This window comes from Plecotus auritus, assembly GCF_963455305.1.
Source record: "Plecotus auritus genome assembly, chromosome: 5".
Taxonomy (NCBI): Eukaryota; Metazoa; Chordata; class Mammalia; order Chiroptera; family Vespertilionidae; genus Plecotus; species Plecotus auritus.
Genome location: NC_137776.1, coordinates 98,234,168 through 98,256,806, shown reverse-complemented (window position 1 = coordinate 98,256,806; position 22,639 = coordinate 98,234,168). Strand labels below are relative to the sequence as shown.

The 22,639-nt window shown below is 47.4% G+C and overlaps 1 protein-coding gene and 1 pseudogene across 2 annotated transcripts in view; both read left to right on the top strand.

Annotated features, from left to right (window-relative positions):
• ERCC3 (ERCC excision repair 3, TFIIH core complex helicase subunit) overlaps window positions 1-22,639 on the top strand; it is a 49,695-nt gene that overhangs the window by 5,428 nt on the left and 21,628 nt on the right. Inside the window, exons 8-9 of the mRNA XM_080670462.1 lie at window positions 1,213-1,527; window positions 15,744-15,928. Coding sequence (XP_080526588.1) covers window positions 1,213-1,527; window positions 15,744-15,928 — 500 coding nt within the window. The remainder of the gene's footprint in view (window positions 1-1,212; window positions 1,528-15,743; window positions 15,929-22,639) is intronic.
• Window positions 20,089-21,771, top strand: LOC308249295 (D-3-phosphoglycerate dehydrogenase-like; annotated as a pseudogene). The gene has a single exon. The product of its transcript is annotated as a D-3-phosphoglycerate dehydrogenase-like (transcript).

The following is a 22,639-nucleotide window of genomic DNA, read 5'->3' as shown; positions in this document are numbered from 1 at the left end:
AGACTCAGTGAAGAAGATGTCCAGGCTGCCTCCCCTCTCCCTGTACCCCTTTCTCTAAATCAACCCTGGCCAGGGAGCAGCCCCACTCAGATGACTCCCTGATTCAAGACTCGACAGGTATGTGAGTGCTGCTGTGTGCGGGCCCTGACCTCCACACTGGGGTGCTCCTGATCGTAGGCTGAGTCTCATGAGGTGCAGGCAGATGCGGGACAAATCGCCTGAGCACTGGTGACATCTTGGGCAGCAAGGAAAAGCTGAGCATTGTGAGGGGTGAGATGGTGATGCTGGGAGTGTGTTACTTTACAGGCTGGGGTTGGGTTCTTGCTCTTTGCAGTGAGTCTGGGAGGTCTGTCTGTGTGGGGGCTCCCCAGCACAGAAATGGAGCTTGTTCCTAGAGAGCTTGTTACAGTGTGCACATTCATGAAAGGGTAGCGGCAGCCCCTGGGCTCCTGTCAGATATTTGTCCTGAGTCCTGCCAGCTCCTGGCCTGCCTTCATGGCCAACAGTTGCAACAGACTCACCCAGTGGCCCTCTCCCAGACTTAAGGAAGCAGATGCTCGGGAGGGACCTGTGCCCTCAGGTGGTTGTTCTTTTAACGCTCCATGGGTTATTTTGATGCACATTCCTGGTAAAGGAAGAATTGCTCTTTAGAGGAATAGCTTGATTTTTATCTTAATCTTCGAATGGTGAGTGGGAGTAAACGTGGAGGCTCCTGGAGGCTCTCCATCTTCCCCAGCAGTGCCCACACCTGCACCTCTGACGTCTCAGCCCAGTTGGTTGTGGGGTGACAACAGCTGTCCTGCTGTGGCCTCCTTGGTGCAGCCGTGTGCTGGGCAGACTGCCAGCAGCACTTCTTCCCCAGGGCTTTGAGCGAGCCAGGCCTGGCTTTAGTTTGACCATGTTAAAGTGGCAGTAATCGTGTGTCCTATCTCTGATTTGTTTTGAGATTTTAGCATTTAAACAAGATACACATAAAACGCTACAATAGGGGCTGGCACTTGTCCCTTTGCTTCTTACATTTGTGTGTAAAGTGGGCCTGTCTCCTCTTTATCAAGAAGAAAACAGAGGCTCCAGAGCAGTTAGTGCCTCACAAAGTCAGCTGTGAAGTTGGGTAGAAATAATTTGCCCAGATCTGTGTGCTCACGAGTCTGCCTGTCTCTGTCCCGCGTTTCAGCCCGGCCTTGGGAAGAATTATTCTTTGGTTTCTCATAGGTGCTGGGAAGTCCCTGGTTGGCGTGACAGCTGCCTGCACTGTCAGAAAACGCTGTCTGGTGCTGGGCAACTCCGCTGTGTCTGTGGAGCAGTGGAAAGCCCAGTTCAAGATGTGGTCCACCATCGATGACAGCCAGATCTGCCGCTTCACCTCCGATGCCAAGGACAAGCCCATCGGCTGCTCCATTGCTATTAGCACCTACTCCATGCTGGGCCATACCACCAAGAGGTCCTGGGAGGCTGAGCGTGTCATGGAGTGGCTCAGAACTCAGGAGTGGGGCCTCATGATCCTGGACGAGGTCCACACCATACCTGGTGAGTAGGATAGGAGCTTAGCTGCCCACTCATTGTATGGACAGAAAGGGATTTCCAGCTGTGGGGTAGAGGGAGGGACTTCCTGGGGAAAGCTTTTCAATAAGTCATAGCACGTGGGGTGAGGGCGGGCACAAGCACAGCTTCCTGAATCACTGGCCAGAGGAGTTCTTTAAGAGATGGTGTGTTTCTCCTATTTTGCATCTTATTGTTGGAGTTCAACTTACCCTGGGAAAAGGACTAGGAGTACTGAACATCCTTTGCAGTAGTGTTCGTTTCATTTGAAGGCTAAAGTATTGATCCTTAGTATGTTACTTCCAGTATCGCAGGCAATCCAATTTTAGAAGTAGCTCTTCTGACAAAATTTATAAACCATAGCAGCCACTCATTACCAGCATATAGTTCAGGATTGTTAGTGACTTTATGGAGCTGTGTGCCTCTCACCGTGCTCCAGTTTGAGAACTTCCTCCTAACGCTCATATAGTCATCTCGCGCCAGGCAGCCACTGAGCTGTGCTGGTGGCTGTAGCCTGGCCTTTTCTGAAAGCCTCTGAGTAGCATCATCTCTTCCTGTGTCTGCTGCTTCTACCGCTCAGGGCTCAGCCCCACTGTACATGTGTCGATAGCGTCCTCTCACTGCTGAGCAGTGTTCCAGGCAAACCTCTCAAGACAAATTGGAGGAAGTTGATGAATTTCATTAAGAGTATGATTAATGAAATGGCAGCAGAGGCATTCTCACATGAGTATTCACAATATTGTCAGAATGGCTCTAGCATCTGCTCTGTGTGAATGGAGTACTCCACCTCTGGGTGACTGACGATGCCTGGATGCTCACAGCACCAGGCGGAGATCAGGGCTCTTGGGTAGAAGGAACAGGGTGCCGGTCCTGAGGCCAGAGAGGACTTGGCGTGGCCTGACCACAGCAAGGTGGCCCAGTGACCAGAGGGGGCAGAGGAGAGCAGTCAGGTTGAGGTGAGAGAGGGGTGGGCAGGGTAGGCCTTGTGGTCACAGTAAGGCTGATACTCTTGGTGGGTGGGTAGCCATTTGAGGGATTGGAGCAGAGGTGACATGGCCTGACTCAGGTGTTGTGCTGGCAGTCATCGAAGGAAGCAGGTAGAAGCAGCTAAGTGGGTTAGGTTGTGGAATCCCAACAAGAGGCTTGACTCAGAGTAAAGGTGGCCTGGTTCTGGATGTGTTGTGAAAGATCAGCTGTTGTATGTGGAGCGAGGAAGAGAAGGTGAGATGGCTGTCGGGTGTGACCGGAGCACTTGGAAGGAGAGAGTGTATGTTACTTGGGATGGGGAAACTATACTAGTAGAGGACAGGCCTTGAAAGTGCTGATGAGGATTGGGCTTCAGACGTGTTAATCTGGTTGCCTGTTAGACATTCAGGCAACGGCAAAAATGTTAGAAAATGGGCAGAAAACACGAAGAGACACTTCACCAAAGAGAATGTACAGATCCCTATAAGCCCTTGAAAAGGTCTGCATCACTAGCTCTCAGGGAAATGCATATTAAAAGCACAATGGAACACTACCACGCACCTTTTAGAGTGGCCAAATAAAAAGCTCACGACCAAGTATTGGCAGAGCGCAGAGCAACTGCAGCTGCCATGCATTGCCAGAGGAAGTGCAAAGTGCAGTCCCTGGAAGAGTGGGGCAGGGTATTAGTTACCACATGGCTCGCGGTCCCACCGCGGTGTCTGTCCCAGAAAAATGAAGATGTAACTTCACACAAAAACCTGTCTGTGAATGTTCATTCCTGCTCTAGTCATAGTCTCCAGAACAACCGGCATGTTCATCAGGAGACTAGAGAGACAGACTCATGCATCAGTCAGTCCCTGGACACTGCTCCGCAGTGAAGAGGGCCACACTGTTGCTGCATGTGACAACCTGGCCGGATCTTAGGCAGCTGGATCTTGGCCTGTCTCAGGTTACATAGTGTGCCATGCCTGTGCTAGGACATTCTTTTTTGTTTGTTTGTTTTTGTTTAAAGTATTACATTTGTCTCCTTTTTCCCTGATTGACCCCCCCCCCCCCCCCCCCCGTGCCCCCATCACTCCCACCCCCGAGGGCAGGTCCTACTGCCCCCGTGTCTGTGTCCATTCGTTATGCTAATTGCATGCATACAAGTCCTTTGGTTGATCTCTAACCGCCCCGCCCTCCCCGCCCCTTGTCTCTGGATCTATTTTTGTTCATCAGTTTATGTTCATCATTATATCCCATGTATGAGTGAGATCATGTGATATTTATCTTTCTCTGACTGGCTTATTTCACTTAGCATAATGCTCTCCAGGTCCATCCATGCTGTTGCAAATGGTAAAAGTTCCTTCTTCTTTATAGTGGCATAGTGCTCCATTGTGTAGATGTACCACAGTTTTTTAATCCACTCATCTGCTGATGGGCACTTAGGTTGTTTCCAAATCTTAGCTATTGTAAATTGTGCTGCTATGAACATAGGGGTGCATATATCCTTTCTGATTGGTGTTTCTTTGGGAGATATGGGAGATAGTCCTAGAAGTGGGATTACTGGGTCAAATGGGAGTTCCATTTTTAACTTTCTGAGGAAACTCCATACTGTCGTCCACAGTGGCTACATAAGTCTGCATTCCCACCAGCAGTGCAAGAGGGTTCCTTTTTCTCTGCATCCTCGCCAGCACCTGTCGTTTGTTGATTTGTTGATGATAGCCATTCTGACAGATGTGAGATGGTACCTCATTGTTGTTTTGATTTGCATCTCTCAGATGATTAGTGACTTTGAGCATGTTTTCATATGTCTCTCGGCCTTCTGTATGTCCTCTTTCGAAAAGTGTCTAGGTGCCTTGCCCATTTTTTGATTGGATCGTTTATCTTCCTTTTGTTAAGTTGTATGAGTTCTCTGTAAATTTTGGAGATCAAACCCTTACTGGAAATATCATTGGCAAATATGTTCTCCCATGCATTGGGCTTTCTTGTTGTTTTGTTGATGGTTTCTTTTGTTGTGCAAAAGCTTTTTATTTTGATGTAGTCCCATTTGTTTATTTTCTCCTTAGTCTCCATTGCCCTAGGAGTTGTGTCTGTAAAGATACTACGACATATGTCTGCTATTTTGCTGCCTATGGAGTCTTGTAGGATTTTATGGTTTCCCGTCTTACATGTAAGTCCTTTAGCCATTTGGAGTTTCTTTTTGTGTATGGTGTAAGTTGGTGGTCTAGTTTCATTTTTTTGCATGTATCTGACCAAATTTCTCAGCACCATTTATTGAAGAGACTGTCTTGACTCCATTGTATGCTCTTGCCTCCTTTGTCAAATATTAATTGAGCATAATGGGTTGATTTTTGGGTACTCTGTTCTGTTCCATTGGTCTATATGTCTGTTCTTGTGCCAGTACCAGGCAGGTTTGAGAACCGTGGCTTTGTAATACAGCTTGATATCTGGTATTGTGATCCCTCTAACTTTGTTCTTTCTCAGGATTGCTGTGGCTATTTGGGGTCTTTTTTAATTCCAGATGAATTTTTGGAGAGTTTGTTCTAGATCTTTGAAATATACCGTTGGTATTTTAATGGGGATTGCATTGAATCTGTAGATTGCTTTGGGTAGTATGAACATTTTAATGATGTTGATTCTACCAGCCCATGAACATGGTATGTTCTTCCATTTGTTTATGTCTTCCTCTATCTCTTTTTTGAGTGTGTGTCCTGTAGTTTTCTGAGTATTGGTCTTTTACGTCCTTAGTTAAGTTTATTCCTACGTATCTTAATTTTTTAAAAATTTTATTTAATAAATCTTTATTGTTCAGATTATTACACTTGTTCCTCTTTTTTCCCCCCATAGCTCCCCTCCACCCGGTTCCCACCCCACCCTCTGCCCTTACCCTCAATCCCCCACTGTCTTCATCCATAGGTATACGATTTTTGTCCAGTCTCTTCCCGCACCCCCCACACTCCTTTCTCCCCGAGAATTGTCAGTCCACTTCCTTTCTATGCCCCTGATTCTATTCTATTCACCAGTTTATTCTGATTCCTCCCTTTTTTCATATGCGGGCTGTGTCTTTGTCTCCCCATGATCGCTCCTGTCTGGGTGTCTGGTTATGTAGCTCTCGCTCTCCTGTGTTGACTTATAGGCACAAAATACAACACAAGACACAATGCACAGGGCACCAAGTACAAATGTATTCATGATACTAATACCCCCAAATAAAGGTGACCACCAGAGAAAAGAGAATTAGGGAATATAAAAGAGTGCAAAATGATATTGAGAAAAGAATAAAATATAAGAGAGAAAAGAAAGAAGAAAAAGGGGGAAAAATATATGTATATGGGGAGAAAACTCTAATAAAACCACAACTAATCCCAAAAATGCAAACAACGAACATCCAAACTAGAAACACCCAGATGAATCTGTGAGGAGGCAGAGCTTATTTCCCAAAGGTAAGGTCAAGGAATTGAATGAATGGGGAAATAGCCACAATTCAGTGTAGAGGAGGTAGAAAGAGAATGAGTGTATAAGAAGAAAAGTAAAAAACAAAATACAAAAAAAGAAATATATATATATTAAAATATTTATATAAAATAAATATATATTAATTTTCTCCTCCTTTATCTATATATTCATTTGCTATGGGAAAAGGAGAATAGAGAGTAGATAGGCCTGATTTGGTGATTGGAATTAGTTAAGCCATTAGTAGAAGAAGAGAACAGGTGAGGAGAGGAAAAACAAGCAAAAAAAAAAAGAAAAAAAACAACAAAAACAAACTAAGCAACAATCAAACAAACAACAGACAGACAGAAAAAGGCAAAAAAAATTTGGATAGTGAAGAAGAAGAGAGAAGTGTGTATGGGCTTGGAGCAGGGGAGAGGAAATTGAATATATGAATAAGATCAATTTTTAACATGGAGTAAAAAGGATAGAGAAAAACTAAAGCAGGAACAGAGTAAGAGAAATGACAAAAATGGGGAAAAGTGAGGAAGAGAGTGTTGGCATAAAGAAAAAACTGAGATAGAGTAAAATAATGCTACAGGGAAAATAAAAATGGAATGTAGAATACTAATCCCAAAATAAAAATAAAGGAAAAATAAAATAAAACTTTAAAAAAGGGTAAAAAAATAGTAGTAATAATAGTTACAAATAAAAATGTAATAATAAACAAGGTAAATTCAAGTGAGAGAAAAAAGAGTTTAGTTTCTTTTTTTTTTTTTTTTTAAATATATTTTATTGATATTTTGCAGAGAGGAAGGGAGAGGGATAGAGAGCTAGAAACATCGATGAGAGAGAAACATCGATCAGCTGCCTCCTGCACACCTCCCACTGGGGATGTGCCCGCAACCAAGGTACATGCCCTTGACCGGAATCGAACCCGGGACCCTCCAGTCCACAGGCCGACGCTCTATCCACTGAGCCAAACCGGTTTCGGCAAGAGTTTAGTTTCTTAAGTAAAAGGTAAAAATAATGTGAAGTAGTGAAGGTCATTCACTTCCTCCTGTTCTGCTTGGCATGTCTATTTTCTTTCCGGCAGTCAGCACAATTCCCTGTGGTCCACCGCTCCTCTGTGTCATAAGCCACAACCCTGTTTTCAAGCAGGCAGGATCTCTCTGCTCTCTTTGGTTCTCAGCCAGCCTTCTGTTGTATTTACACAATTTCTGATATAACCCCTGGGTGGCAGTGTTTCTATATTAATATCCAGGGCTAAAAGGCCTCTCTAGCCATTATTCAGATTTTCCTTTTCTTGCCTCACTTAATACTGAGTTGGAGGGACGGACTACCCCAGAGCTGGTTTTCTGTTCGTCTCTCCCCACTCTGATCCCCAGTTTCTTCAAAAACAACTTACCCCTGCAGTCTGGTTGAGTATTTTTAATTGGAAGATCCTGTGTACTGGACTTAGCAAGCAAAAGTAAGGATTTAAAGAAAAAAAAAGCCAGAGGAGGTGTGCAGCCTCGAGTCTTTTTCCCCTGGCCCTGCTCGTGACTTTTCCCCCTGGCTCTGCGCGTGTCTCTTGGCGCGTCTTTTCCTTCGGCTCCGCGCATATTTTCTCCCTGGCTCTGTGCATGTCTTTTTCCCCTGGCTCTGTGCAGCCATTACAGAACATCAGGCTGCCTTTCTGGGCCCAGTTCAACTGTGGGTTGATTTCTAGATATCCCCTTCTGGCAGCAGCCCTGTGGACCCCCTTCCACATTCAAGGGCTACATTGACCTCAATGGCCCCGGATTTTGTGGGGCTCAGTCTTCCTCTGAGACTCTAATTCCTGCTGCACATGTTTCTCCCTCCAGCCTGGATCCCAAATCTCATTTTTCTCTAGGCCCGTGGTCGGCAAACTGCGGCTCTCGAGCCACATGCGGCTCTTTGGCCCCTTGAGTGTGGCTCTTCCACAAAATACTACGGCCTGGGCGAGTCTATTTTGAAGAAGTGGCGTTAGAAGAAGTTTAAGTTTAAAAAATTGGCTCTCAAAAGAAATTTCAATCGTTGTACTGTTGATATTTGGCTCTGTCGACTAATGAGTTTGCCGACCACTGCTCTAGGCAATATCTGACCTTTCCCTCCGTGGATTGCTTCACCAGCTGTGTTTAATTCACCAGTTCCAGTTGGATGTTATTTGATTCAGCTGTTGCTTCTCTCTGCTCTGAGGAGGTGCAGGGCCTCTCTGTGTTTTCTGCACTGCTTTGTCTCCCCCTGAGCAGAGCTCCCAGGTGCCTGTGGTCGGGGAGGTTGGAGTTCTGGTTTTTGTGGGTTCGCAGCTGAGGTAGCTAGTCCCTGGGCATTGTGGTTGTAAGGTCCCGGGAGGTATCCAGGGACTCCCTGGTTGAAGGTAAGGCTGGGGTTCCGATCACAGCCAGTCTGCCGATCCCAGCCGGTCTCCCCTTCAAGATGGTGCAGCCTCTGCGGCAGAGCCTGACACTCCAGGAGAGATTTCAGCCGCAATAGAGGCTGCCCGGTCAGGGGCCCGGTCTGCCAGTCCCCAACAGTTCCTTGGAATATAGCTGTCCCTCACTCACAAATACAGACACTCCCCACATGTCCACGCACTCTCCTTTCCTTCTCTCACTCACACACTCTCTTGCAGCCTGCCGTCCCATCGGCTGCCATCTTGGTTCTGGGGGTCATGTTTTCTTATCCATTCAGCTACCCTATGTGTTTTGATTATAGCATTTAATCCATTTACATTTAAGATTATAATTGATAGGTACTTGTTTGTCACCATTTTTATTCATTAAACCTGTGTTCCTTCTTTCCTTTCTATTCTTTTTATAGCAGACCCTTTAGCATTTTTTGCATTGCTGGTTTGGTCGTAATCAACTCCCTTAGCCCTTTTTTTGTTTGTGAAGCTTCTGATTTCATCTTCAATTTTGAATGATAGCCTTGCTGGGTATAGTATTCTTGGATTCAGTCCTTTGTTTTGCATGTCTTTGTATATTTCATTCCATTCCCTTCTGGCCTGATGTGTTTCTGTTGAGAAATCAGTTGATAGTCTGATATAACTTAATAGGCTATTTTCTGTCTCTCTCTGGCAGCCTTTAAGATTCTTACTTTGTAGTTGGTGTTTGCCAATCCTATCTAATAAAGAGGGAATATGCTAATTGACCATCACTCCGTCACAAAGATGGCTGCACCCACATCTGAACACAAGTTCCCATAAGGAGCCTTAATGAGCAATCAGCAGGGACCTGAGGCTACACCCTCTCCCGCCCCAGTAGGGCTTGACAGGGGACCTCAGGCTGCATCCCCCACCTGGCAGGGCTTGACAGGGGACCTCAGGCTGCACCCCCTGCCCTGGCGTCAGGCTGGGGGACCTGAGGCCATACCTGCCGCCTGGTGGGGCTTAATGGGGGACCTCAAGGTGCGCTTCCCGTCCTGGTGCTGGGCTAGGGGACCTCAGGCTGCTCCCCCCGACCCAGCGCCAGGCTGGGGGACATCAAGCTGTGCCCCCCACCAGGTGGGGCTTGACAGGAGACTTCAGGCCACGCCCCCCACCCAGCAGTAGGCCGGGGGACCACAGGCCGCACCCTCTAGCTGCACCCCCAGTGCTGGGTCGGGGGAACTCAGGCCATGCCTCCTGCCCAGTGGGGCTTGACAGGGGACCTGAGGCTGTGCTCCCCCCCACCTCGTGTGGCTTGACGGGGGACCTCAGGCCATGCCCCCCACCCAGTAGGGCTTGACAGGGGATCTCAGGCCATGTCCTTCACCTGGCGGGGCTTGACGGGGGACCTCAAGGCACGCCCCCCACCCCAGTCTGTCTGGGGGACCTCAGGCCACGCCCCCTGTCCTGGCACTGGGCCAGGGGACCTGAGGCTACTTCCCCTGCCCAGTGGGGCTTGACAAGGGTGGAACTGGCCAGGTCTGGATCTAGCCCAATAGGGGTGGGGGCCGGCTGGGTCTGGGTCTCACACGATTTTGAGGTGCACATGGGTGGGCAGGGACTTGACTCTGAGTCCCGTGGTGCGCCCCAGACTCTGACAGGAGGAAGGTTTTCATATACATTTTACTAATTTTCTTTCATCTCTGACACTTCTATTATAGAGAAAGGGCAAATAGCCCTTTAAATAATATTAAATTATTTCCTCTAATTAATCCCCTGTTAATGTGCACGAATTTCATGCACCGGGCCACTAGTTTAATTATATTATGTCTTGGTGTTGATCTTTTGGGATTCATCTTGTTTGGGACTCTCTGAGCTTCTTGGACTTCCGTGAGTTTTTTTCTTCCTGATACCAGGGAAGTTTTCTGTCATTATTTCTTCAAACAGGTTTTCTATTCCTTGCTCAGATTTCTCTCCCTCTGGCACCCGTATTATGTGGATGTTGTTTCGTTTTGTGTTGTCCCAAAGCTCCCTTAGGCTCTCCTCTTATTTTTTAAGTTGTTTTTTTCCAGTTGCTGCTCTGCTTTGGTGTTTTATTCTACTTTACCTTCTAGCTTGCTGATGCTGGCCTCTGCTTCTTCTAGTCTACTGTTGATGGTTTCTATTGTGTCCTTTATTGCAGTGATGTCATTCTTCATTTCTTCTTGGTTCTTACACATGTTGTTGAATTTGTCTTCCATCCTTTTCAGCGACGTTATGACCATTGCTCAATTCTTTTTCTGACAAATTGCTTGCCTCCATGTTGGTTACTTCCTTTTCTGGTGAGTCCTCCTTTTCTTTCGTATGGGGGCTATTTCTTTGTCTCCCCATTTTTGCTCCTCTCAGGGTGTCTGGTTATGTTTTTCACTCTACCCGGTTGACCAAAAGGCACAAAATACAACTCGATAAGACATGACACAGAGGGAACAAAACACGAATGTATTCACCATACCAATAACCCCAAATAAAGGTGACCACTAGAGGAAAGAGAATTAGGGGAGAGAAAAGAGCACAAAAATGATACTGAGACAAGGAAAAAAGGTAAGAGAGAAAAGGAAAAGAAACAAAAAGAAGGGGAAAGAAATATACATATATGGGGAGTAAACTCCACAAAACCATCAACTAAACCAAAAAATGCAAACAATAAACACCCAGAAAAAAAGGAGGGGAGCTGAATCTGAAGAGGCAGAGCTTATTTCCAAAAGGTAAGGTCAGGAATTGAATGAATGGGGGAATAACCATGATTCAGTATAGAGGAGGTAGAAGGAGAAAGAGTGTATAAGAAAAGTGAAAAACAAAATACTCAATAAAATTAAAAAAAAAAAAAATTAAAAATATACTTGTATTTATTAAAAATATATAAAAGGAAATTTATATATATTAAAAAAATTGTCTGCTTTCTTTGATCTATTTACATATTTATCTCTTTTTGGAAAAGGAGAATAGAGTAGAGAACAGATAGGCCTGAGTTTGGTGAGTGAAAGTAATTAAGCTATTAGAAGAAGAGAACAAGTGAGGAGAGGAAAACAAAAGCATAAAGTTAAAAAACAAAAAAACTGAAACAGTCAACCACAACAAGAGAAAAAAATTGGCTAGTGAAAAAGGAGAAAAGAGAAGGCTGCATGGACTTGATGCAGGAGAGGAAATTAGATATATGAGTAGGCCAACAGAGACTAATAGTAATGCGTCAATAAAGCAGATAAAGAAAATCAATTATTAAAGAGTAAAAAGAATGGAGAGAAAAACTGAAGCAGGAACGAGAAGAGAAATAGGGTGAAAAAGGGTGAAGTAAGTAAGAAAGATTGGCATAAAGGAAAGAATGAGATAGAGTAAAATAATGATAAAAAAATAGAATGTAGAACACTAATCCAAAAAAATTAAAAAAAGACAGGTTAGAAAAATAATAAATAAAAGTAATAAAAAATAGAAGGGAAAAATTTTTAGTTTAAGTTAAAATAAAGTGAAGTAGTGATTTTCGTTCGCTTTAGCTGAGTTTTAATGTCCCCTGGGTGCTGGTTTAAGACCCCTTTCTACTGTTCTTCCTGCCACGTCTCAGTTTCCTGTCAGGTAGTCAGCACCGTGTTGAAGTTCCCAGTGATCCACCGCTCCTCTGTGTCTGTCTCCACAGCCTTGGTGTCAGCCAGGAGGGACCAATCTGCCAGCTTTGTTTATTTGCCTGCTTTCAGTCGTATTTACACAAGCGTCTATTTCTGACATGGCCTTTAGATAGCAGTGTTTTTATATTAGTTTCCTGTACCAAATGGCCCCTCAACCCAGTCCCTTAGAGCTCCCTGGGGGTATTTCGAATCTTTGTTTCCCTGCCGAGCTCAAGACTGGGTGAGGCTGCACTGCTAGGAGGGGCTTGGTCTTCAGGAGAAAAATGTCTGTTCAGGGTTGGAGGGATGGACTATCCCAGAGCTGGTTTCCTGATTGTCTCTCCCTATTTTGCTCCCTAGTTTCCATAAAACCACCTTTCCCTGCATTGCAGCCTCAGTGAGTGAGTGTAATTGAAAGATCCTATGCACTGGGTTTAGCGAGTATCAACTAGGAAAATATAAAGACAGAGCAACAGCGCCGCTGCGCGTCTCATCCCCCCGGCACTGTGTGGCCAGTGCAGAGCTTCAGGCTGCCTTTCTGGGTGCAGCCTCCCTTGGCTGTGGGCTTAGATCTAGAGTCCCCTGCTGCCAGCAGCCCTGTGGACCCCCTTCCACATGAGAGCTACACTGACCGCAAGGGACGTGGATTTGGTATAGTGCAGTGTCCCTCCGAGACTCTAGTCCCGGCTGCATGCGTTTCTCCCTCCAGCCCAGATCCCCGAGCCCATCTCTCTTCAGGCGACCTCTGACCTTTCCGTCCACAGATTGTCTTGCCAGCTGTGTTTAATTCGCCAATTCCGGGTGGATGTTATTTGATTCAGCTGTTTCTTCTATCTGCTCTGTGACAAGGCAAAGGACCCATCCGCTTATTCAGCTGCCACCTTCTCTTGTGGACAAACTTTAGGAGCCCGCAGCCGGGGAAGCTGGAGTCTCAGTGTTTGTGGGTTTGCAGCTGAGGCAGCTGGTCCCTGGCGTTGTGTCTGTAGGGTCCCGGGAGGTATCTGAAGTCTCCCCAGGTGGAGGTGAGGCTGGGTTCCCAGTCACAGCCACTCTCCCCTTCAGGATGGCATGGTCTCTGTGGTAGAGCCGGCTGCCCTGGGAGAGATTTCAGTGGTGGTAGAGGCTGCTCAGCCAGGGGAACCTGGTCCGCCAGTCCCCAGCAGTCCTGTGGAATATAACTCGCTAGGACATTCTTGAAAGAGAACTTTGGCGATGGGGACAGATCAGTGTGTGCTGGGGCGGTGTGGGGGCAGAGGTGACTATCAAGGGAGGGCACAAGGGAGGATTTTTGGGGTGATGGATTGGTCTGTATGCAGATTGTGGTGGTTACACAAATCTATACATGTGTTAAAATGTGTGATAACTGCCAAAACCGGTTTGGCTCAGTGGATAGAGCGTCGGCCTGTGGACTGAAGGGTCCCGGGTTCGATTCCGGTCAAGGGCATGTACCTTGGTTGCGGGCACATCCCCAGTGGGGGGTGTGCAGGAGGCAGCTGATCGATGTCTCTCTCTCATCGATGTTTCTAGCTCTCTATCCCTCTCCCTTTCTCTCTGTGAAATATCAATAAAATATATTAAAAAAAAAACAAAAACAAAAAAAAAAATGTGTGATAACTTACAAACGAAACTAAAAAAAAATTTGGAAGATGGTAGTTATTTGGTCAGATTGGATTGGAAATTGATGGTATAATTATATCATCTGCATTTGAAACTTAGGAAGGCTTGAGGCTTTCTGCCTGAATATGGATTTAGTATGTTCGTGTTCCTCTTTCACATGGGTCCCAGGTCCCAGAGGATGGCAGCCAGGCTTGAGATGGGCTCTGTGGAGATGAGGCTGTGCTGTGTACCCCACACAGTCCATGCTCCCCTGGCTCTGTCTTTCCTGTGGTTAGTTGGGTAGAAGAGTGAAACCAAACAGCTCTAAAGAGTTTTGAGGTCAGGCCCTCAGCAGAGCCGAGAGCAAATGTTAAATAAGGGAATTGTAGCAAATTGGAGTTTCTTGACTGTTAGGCTGTGCTCTTTTACAGATCTTCCAAAAGGAGCCCTGTTAGGCCATTATATGAATAAGAAATTCTTAATATATACAGTATTTGTATATATTAAGTGGTTACTGTATGGGAGGCACTGTGCCAATTTCAAGTATTTATTGAGAACCTTTTAAGGGGCAGGCACTGTGCTTGGCACGACACAAAGAATCACACAAGTAAATGTCAAAGAACAACTGTGACATAATGTGCAGTGAAACAGGCCATGCACAAGAAGCACCTGCTGTGACTCCGTTTATCTGAAATTCAGACATCCTGATGACAAGCCAGAGCCTTGGTGCCTTGAGGGAGAGCCTTGAGGGTGTAGACCGGCGGTCAGAGGAGAGGCTTTGGGTGCTAAGGTCACTCAGATCTTGACCTGGATGGCTCTGCAGGTGTGTACCTGTGTAAACATTTACCAGCCTTGTGCTTCAGCAGCTGGGAGTTCTTCTCTGGGGCAGCTGTCACAGGCTGTCCGAGATGCTGCAGCCATGTCACTGGTTTGCAGACAAATGCTCCAGGAAGGGCGTGTTGGGGCTCGAGTACCCAGCAGGGTCCAACTCGTGCGTCCCTGAAGCCGGTAATCCCTGGGCCATCTATAGTGCTGCCTCCTGGGGCCCATGTTAGGTTGGTGCCTCCTTTGCTGTGGCAACCATGTCCTGATGTGGGGAACCTGATCTGGAGTTCTTGGCTATTCTTTTGGAGTTACCCCAGACTCTTTTTTTGTTTGTTTCGTGTGTGTGTGTGTGTGTGTGTGTGTGTGTGTGTGTGTGATCCACGTTATGCTGCAGTATGTGGAACTCTGTAAGATCTTGTTGTTTGCCTGGGGTTGGACAGCCCTCTGCTATTTCACTGTTAGGTTTTGGTTCGTGTTTCGGTGCAGTCTGACCTCGAATTCCTCAGATCATTATCAGGTTTTACCTTTAACTGTGGTAAGATGAGCATTTTAACTTTCCTTCAGAGTACAGTTGACCCTTGAACAACTCGGGGTTTAGAGGCACCAGTCCTCGTGAATCAAAAAAACCTCTGTATAACTTAAGCTGGTCCTCAGCATACTCGGTGAGATTCCCCACCTCAGATAGAAAATATAGTGGTGTCATGGACCCACGCGTTTTAAACTTGTGGTGTTCAAGGGCCAACTATTAGAATTTGAAAAAGGTGAGCCCATGGAAACCCGTAAATTGGGTCTTTAAAAGTAAACCTCATACCCTTTTATGTGTTTATTTTATTTAATTTGATAAAACAGAAAGATACAACATTCAAAAGAAAGAAAGACGGGAAGTTGCTGCTCTGCCAGCTGGTTGGGAAGGCTGTGGAGAAGAGAGCTTCCTAAACCTGGCTCGTCCCCCTGCTCTCTCCTTGGTTTCTGGGGAGATGATGGGAAGCCATGTAGGTCTGGCTCCCTTGGTTCCTCTAGTCTCCATGTGCCCAACTGGTAACCTCAGTGCAAGTCTCAGGGTGGCAAATTCTTTGGCTAATTCAGAGCTCAGTGGCATGTTCAGTGTTGTAATTTCCACTTTGAATTGCCACTGGTGCTCTCAAGTAGGCAGTGCTGGATCGCTCGCATGGAGCTTCCTGGCAGCTGCTCCCTTGCTCTCCTGTTCCCCTTCTTTTTAGAGTTCTGGCTGTGGTGATTGTGAGTCCCACATGGTTATTCCTATTCAGACAGGCTCCTATGGTCCAGGAACCCGGGGTCAGCGATGTATATCACAGGCCAATGTGAAGTCACAAAGCTGTATGTGGTACTTGAGCATTTACAAAAGTGACCATGTGAATTACCGATTGTTTCTCCAGCCAAGATGTTTCGACGGGTGCTCACCATTGTGCAGGCCCACTGCAAGCTGGGTTTGACCGCAACCCTGGTCCGGGAAGATGACAAAATTGTTGACTTAAATTTTCTGATCGGGCCCAAGCTCTATGAAGCCAACTGGATGGAGCTGCAGAACAATGGCTACATCGCCAAAGTCCAGTGTGCTGAGGTAGCTGTCCCCTTCCTTGCAGCCTCTTGGGGAGTGGCTCCTCCTGGGGTCAGGGGAAGTGGATCAGGTAGGTTCTTCCCAGGCAGATACACAGGTCAGGTCCTGAGCAAAATTGCTGCCATCTCGTGCACCCTCTGTCCCCTGTGAGCTGGGTGGGGTTCTGCCACTTCACAGATGTGGGAAACAACCACTGTCCAGGGCATGCAGGGAGTGGCCAGGTGAGGGTGCTAATCCAGGCTGGCTTGGCTCCAGAGTCCACGCCCCTCCTTTCTGGGAGTGAGTGCCCACCTTTACTGGGCTGGTCCTACATGGGGAGTCATCCTATCCACCCTCTACTGCCAAAGCCTAGTGGTCAACTCCTGTGGCCCCAGAAGGCGCCCATGGCCTTGATTATTTTATTTCTAAGAAGACATTTTCCCCAATGTCCTATATAATAAAAACCTAATATGCAAATCGACCAAGTGGCGGAACAACCGGTCGCTATGATGTGCACTCACCACCAGAGGGCAGACACTCAATGTAGGAGCTGCCCCCAGCCCGCAGGCCCTAGGCCAGCCAAGGTGGGTGCCAGCGGGGGCCCCCAGTCACCTGCAAGTTGTCTCCCACAGAGGAAGACGACTGGGGCAGGTGGCGGGACCGGTGAGTAGGCAGCTCCAGGCTGGCCAAGGCAGGTGCCAGCAGGGGGACCCCGATTGCCCCACCAGTCGACCCACAGATTGGCCCTGATTGCCGGCCAGGCCTAGGGACCGTACCCATGCATTAATTTCGTGCATCGGGCCTCTAGTTGTTCTGTAATGAATACCTACCTGCACAAGTATATGATAAAAATACATCTTCAAAGATAAGTCTTCTCAGAAGGAACAAGAACAAGAATTCTTTCTGGCACCTAAAAATGACTTAGTGGTTAGAGTAGGGTGACCTTTGTCATGGAAGGGTGGAAAGGGGGCTGTTGGGTAAGGGAGAGTGTGAGGACCGTGTACAGGTAGACTTGCTCTGTTGAAAACTTCCTTATCTCTAGTTGTGTCTTTGTAATCACCACCCATCCCATGAGACAGAGTTGCCAGAACCTTGGGGGCTGTGTCCCTCTCCAGTTGCATCTCCCCCTGCCTACAGCAGGGGGCCGCTGTCTTAGGGCTATTTTACCTGCTATGTACAATTTTTCCTGAACAGGGTTGTTTCGTTTTACCTTTTAAAACATCTTTATGTATCTAAAAGTAGAAGTAGGTTATATATTTCTATGACTTGTCACTTGCTCTATTTTTATTCCTTGCATAATGCATTATTTTTTTATTTTTATTTTTTCTCTTAAATATATTTTATTGATTTTTTACAGAGAGGAAGGGAGAGGGACAGAGAGTTAAAAACATCGATGAGAGAGAAACATCGATCAGCTGCCTCTTGCACACCCCCCACTGGGGACGCGCCCGCAACCAAGGTACATGCCCTTGACCGGAATCGAACCTGGGACCCCTGAGTCTGCAGGCCGACGCTCTATCCACTGAGCCAAACCGGTCAGGGCAATGCATTATTTTTTGATGATGAACTGTAGCATTATTAATGAACATAATGCATTATTTTTTGATGATGAACTGTAGCATTATTAATGAACATAATGCATTATTTTTTGATGATGAACTATTCATCCCTTTGATTTGATCTGTAGTACTCCATTATACAAATACACCACAATTTGACATGTAATGGAATATTACATAGCAGTAAAAAATCTTCCAATGTTGACAGACATTTGGGTTGCTAAGTTGTTTAAAGTTTTTAATAGCTTTATCAAAATTTAGTTTGCATTCTGTGACATTGACCTGTTTTAAGTAGATATTGTGATTTATATAACTTATTTTAGTTAATGTATCCCCACAATCTTGTGTTAGAACATTTCTGTTATCCCCAAAGTTCCCTTGCGACCATTTGCAATGAAGCTTTGCTTGTACTCTCACTCTAGGTAGCCACTGATTTGTTTTCTGTCTCTATAGATTATAGCTTAATGACATTGCTGCAGATGTTTTTGTACCTATTTCCTGGGGCCTTCATGCCAGAGTTTCTCTAAAGCATGTTGTTCACGCTGTGGACTGTGACATCACCATTTGGTGGGTCATGGTCAGGATAGAATACAATCTACCAGAATGCATAATATGTATTAAGGGTATATATTGTTTCATAAAATTGTGTTTGTGTATGTGAATGTTTATTTTGTGATGTAACGTAATCGAAGTTTGTAGGCTACTGCTCTGGCAGATGCACCTTGAAGTAACACTGCTGAGTTGAAGGCTCCTTGGAGGGTTGCCTTCCTCATCATGCTACGGCAGACTTTTCCAGAGTGAGTGTGCCAGTTAACCCCCATCAGGGCGAGTGAGGGCATGCCACCCCTCCACTGCCCAGTAGCTACTTGTTTTCTTTTAACTTTTGCTAACCTGGTAAGTGTGAAATGGCATTCCTTTATGGTCTTAATTTGTGATTTCTGCTTTACTAATGACAATGAGAATCTTACAGATAGTTATTAGCCACTTATGTTTCATATTTTGTTAATTGCAGGATTTTAAACACTTTACTGTGAGAAAAGAATTGCTGTGGTTATAAAGAATGAGAAATTCTAATGGAGTCATGACAGGAGATGACTCAGAGGAAACCAGGAAACATTAACAGCAAAACTCAAGGATTTGAGCGGCACGCAGGGTGTGGCAGCGTGCAGTGGCTTGTGGTGCTCATGTGGAAGTGCACTGGTCCTGGCCAGAAACTCGGTCTGTTAGTGTGGTCTGTGTGGCCTGTTCCAGTGCAGAGCTCCCGGGGGTCATTTTGTATTTGTATGCAGCCTTGAGACCTTTGAAACTTACAGCACATCAGTCAATGTATTTGCCTGAGCTTCTTTTAGCTTGTTAGCAGCCCAAGCCCAGGGCCTAGCACAGAAGAGGCCCGTGGCAGTGTTACTGTCATTCTTATTTGGGTGCTCAGATTGTTTTAGATGTGACCAATGAGGTAGACCACCTTCAAGCTGGCTTCTATGGCCAGATGACATGTCCCCATCATTCTGTGAGCACTTCCTTGCTTTCTGGCCCAGCAATATATTCCTGACTCATCTAATACTTGTCCTGCTCTCGCCCTGGAATCAGTCATTTTCCACGGAGCTCTTTCAGTAGAGAATGTAATTTGCAAACCAAGTTCTGAGTGTTAGGTGCATTCATTGCTACTAGGGTGTCATTGCTGGGCTCACTGAACAGGCAGAGCTAGGAAGTGTGTGTGCAGTTCTCTGTGTGGAGGTGGGTCCAATTAAGAGGGACCCTTGCACTACTGGTGGACAGTCTGGTGCCCTCGTGTGAAGCTGGTGTGAAAACAATTCCCTGCACATAGAGACACTGAAAGGTCTTTTGTTGTATTGCAAATCAGCGAGCTAGATAAGACGCCTTAATGAGCCAATTAGTTAGGAGTCATCTTTATTTGCATGGCCTAGAGGGAGGTGTTTCCCAAATTTCTGAGCAAAAGCATACAGGAAGTTTCCCACATTTATACCTTTCAAGTTTCTTTGCAGATTTCATAAAGAGCTCTGTGTAGGTTATTGTTACAAACAGTTTGTAACCTTGAAAATGTAATGAATCAACACTTGGCATAAGAATATGGGACTTACTATCAGTATTAGTCTGTTACATCAGATGGCTAGCTTGCAAGGTCAGATAGCTAAGTTTTTATCTTTTTCTATTATTCAAACTAAAACAGTTATTTTACAGAATAAGAGACTATCTCTATAATAAAGAGCCAGGGTGTAACAACTGTTACGACCGAAGCTCGACCAGACCAGAAGTCAGAGCTGGGTTGCCATGGCAACCCAGCGGTGATTGCTTCGGCTGCAGGTGCAGTGCCCCAGCACTGACTGCTGAGGGGACTGCGAATCAGGGCCAGAGAGAGGCCTGAAGAGAGAAGCAGGGACTGATCCATTGCCTCTGTGGCAGCTTTTGACCAGCACTTACCTCTCTCTTTCTCTTGCAGTCTGGTCAGCAGCCGCGCCTCCATTTCTCTCCAGGCCTCCACCAGGGCTGCTGATCAACCCGCCTTTCTGATCAGGCCCTGTTGATAGACCCAGAGACGCTGACTGGCATAGAAACTGACCAATCAGAACCAAATCTGGGTGAAGTGTGAGGAGCCAATGGCTGCCTAGGAGGCAGAGCTTTTGATGCTGACTGGCATAGAAACTGACTAATCAGAACCAAATCTAGGGGCTTAGAGGTGTTTCCAGAGAGAGGGGTTGATCCCGAGGCCAACTCCAGCAATGGCCTTCACAAATCTACAGAAAGTGCTCATCAGTGACAGCCTGGACCTTTGCTGCCAGAAGATCCTGCAAGATGGAAGGCTGCAGGTGGTGGAGAAGCAGAACCTGAGCAAAGAGGAGCTGATAGCCGAGCTGCGGGACTGCGAAGGCCCTATTGTCCGCTCAGCCACCAAGGTGACCGCACATGTCATCAATGCAGCAGAGGAGCTCCAGGTGGTGGGCAGGGCCGGCACCAGTGTGGACAACGTGGATCTGGAGGCTGCCACGAGGAAGGGCGTCCTGGTCATGAACACTCCCAATGGGAACAGTCTTATTGCTGTGGAGCTCACCTGTGGGATGATCATGTGTCTGGCCAGGCAGCTTCCCCAGGCGACAGCTTCGATGAAGGATGGCAAATGGGACCGAAAGAAGTTCATGGGAACTGAGTTGAATGGAAAGACCCTGGGAATTCTTGGCCTGGGAAGGATCGGGAGAGAGGTGGCCTTCCGGATCCAGTCCTTCGGGATGAAGACTGTAGGGTACGACCTCATCATCTCACCAGAGGTCTCGGCCTCCTTCGGCGTTCAGCAGCTGCCCCTAGAGGAGAGCTGACCCCTCTGTGACTTCATCACTGTGCACACCCCTTTCCTGTCCTCCACGACAGGCCTGCTGAATGACAGCCCCTTCGCCCTGTGCAAGAAGGGCATGCGCGTGGTGAACTGCACCCATGGAGGGATTGTGGATGAGGGCGCCCTGCTCCGGGCCCTGCAGTCGGGGCAGTGTGCGGGCGCAGTGCTGGACGTGTTAATGGAGGAGTCGCCTTGGGACTGTGCCTTGATGACACGAGAACGTCATCAGCTGCCCCCACCTGGACGCCAGCTCTAAGGAGGCCCAGAGCCGCTGTGGGGAGGAGATCACTGTTTAGTTCGTGGACATGGTGAAGGGGAGAGCCCTCGCGGGGGCCGTGAATGCCCAGGCCCTTACCAGCGCCTTTTCTCCGTACACAAAACCTTGGATCGGTCTGGCAAAAGCTCTGAAGACTGATGCAAGTCTGGGCAGGGTCCCCCAAAGTGACCATCCAGGTGGTAACGCAGGGCTTATCCCTGAAGAAACTGGGAACTGGCCTCCTCAAAGATGCTTCTAATCATGCGGATGTGAACTTGGTGAATGCCAAGCTGCTGGTGAAGGAGGCTGGCCTTAATGTAACCACCTCCCATAACCCCACTGTGCCAGGAGAGCAAGGATGCAGGGAAGGCCTCCTGAGCATGGCTCTGGCAGGTGCCCCCTACCAGGCTGTGGGCTTTGTCCAGGGCACCACACCTGTGCTGCAGGCACTCAACAGAGCTCCTTCAGACCAGAAGTGCCTCTGCAGGGGTCTGCCCCTGCTCCTTTTCCGGGCTCAGCCCTCCAACCCTGCCATGCTGCCTACCATGATTGGGCTTCTGGCAGAGGCAGGCATGCAGCTGCTGTCCTACCAGACCTCGGTGGTGTCCGATGGGGAGACCTGGCACGTCATGAGCATTTCCTCCTGCTGCCCTGCCTGGACGCCTGGAAGTAGCATGTGACCGAGGCCTTTCAGTTTCATTTCTGACCTTGGGGCTCACCAGGACCAGTCTTGGGAGCTTTGTGATCAACATTCAGAGGTCACATTCCTGGGGCTGACACCACTTATGTGGTTTGACCCCTGTAATAACCACTTAATAAACAGACACCCCCCCCCCAAAAAAAAAAAAAAAAAAAAAAAGAACCAAATCTGGGTGAAGTGTGAGGAGCCAATGGCTGCCTAGGAGGCAGAGCTTTTGATGCTGACTGGCATAGAAACTGACTAATCAGAACCAAATCTAGGGGCTTAGAGGTGTTTCCAGAGAGAGGGGTTGATCCCGAGGCCAACTCCAGCAATGGCCTTCACAAATCTACAGAAAGTGCTCATCAGTGACAGCCTGGACCTTTGCTGCCAGAAGATCCTGCAAGATGGAAGGCTGCAGGTGGTGGAGAAGCAGAACCTGAGCAAAGAGGAGCTGATAGCCGAGCTGCGGGACTGCGAAGGCCCTATCGTCCGCTCAGCCACCAAGGTGACCGCACATGTCATCAATGCAGCAGAGGAGCTCCAGGTGGTGGGCAGGGCCGGCACCAGTGTGGACAACGTGGATCTGGAGGCTGCCACGGGAAGGGCGTCCTGGTCATGAACACTCCCAATGGGAACAGTCTTATTGCTGTGGAGCTCACCTGTGGGATGATCATGTGTCTGGCCAGGCAGCTTCCCCAGGCTTTTGACTCTTGACTGGAATAGAAACTGACCAATCAGAACCAAATTGGCCGGCAGGGGAGGACCGTTGGGGGCGAGATCAGGCCGGCAGAGGAGGGCAGTCGAGGGTGAGATCAGGCCGGCAGGGGAGGGTAGTTGGCGAGATCAGGCCGGCAGGGGAGGGCAGTTGGGGGCAAGATCAGGCTGGCAGGGA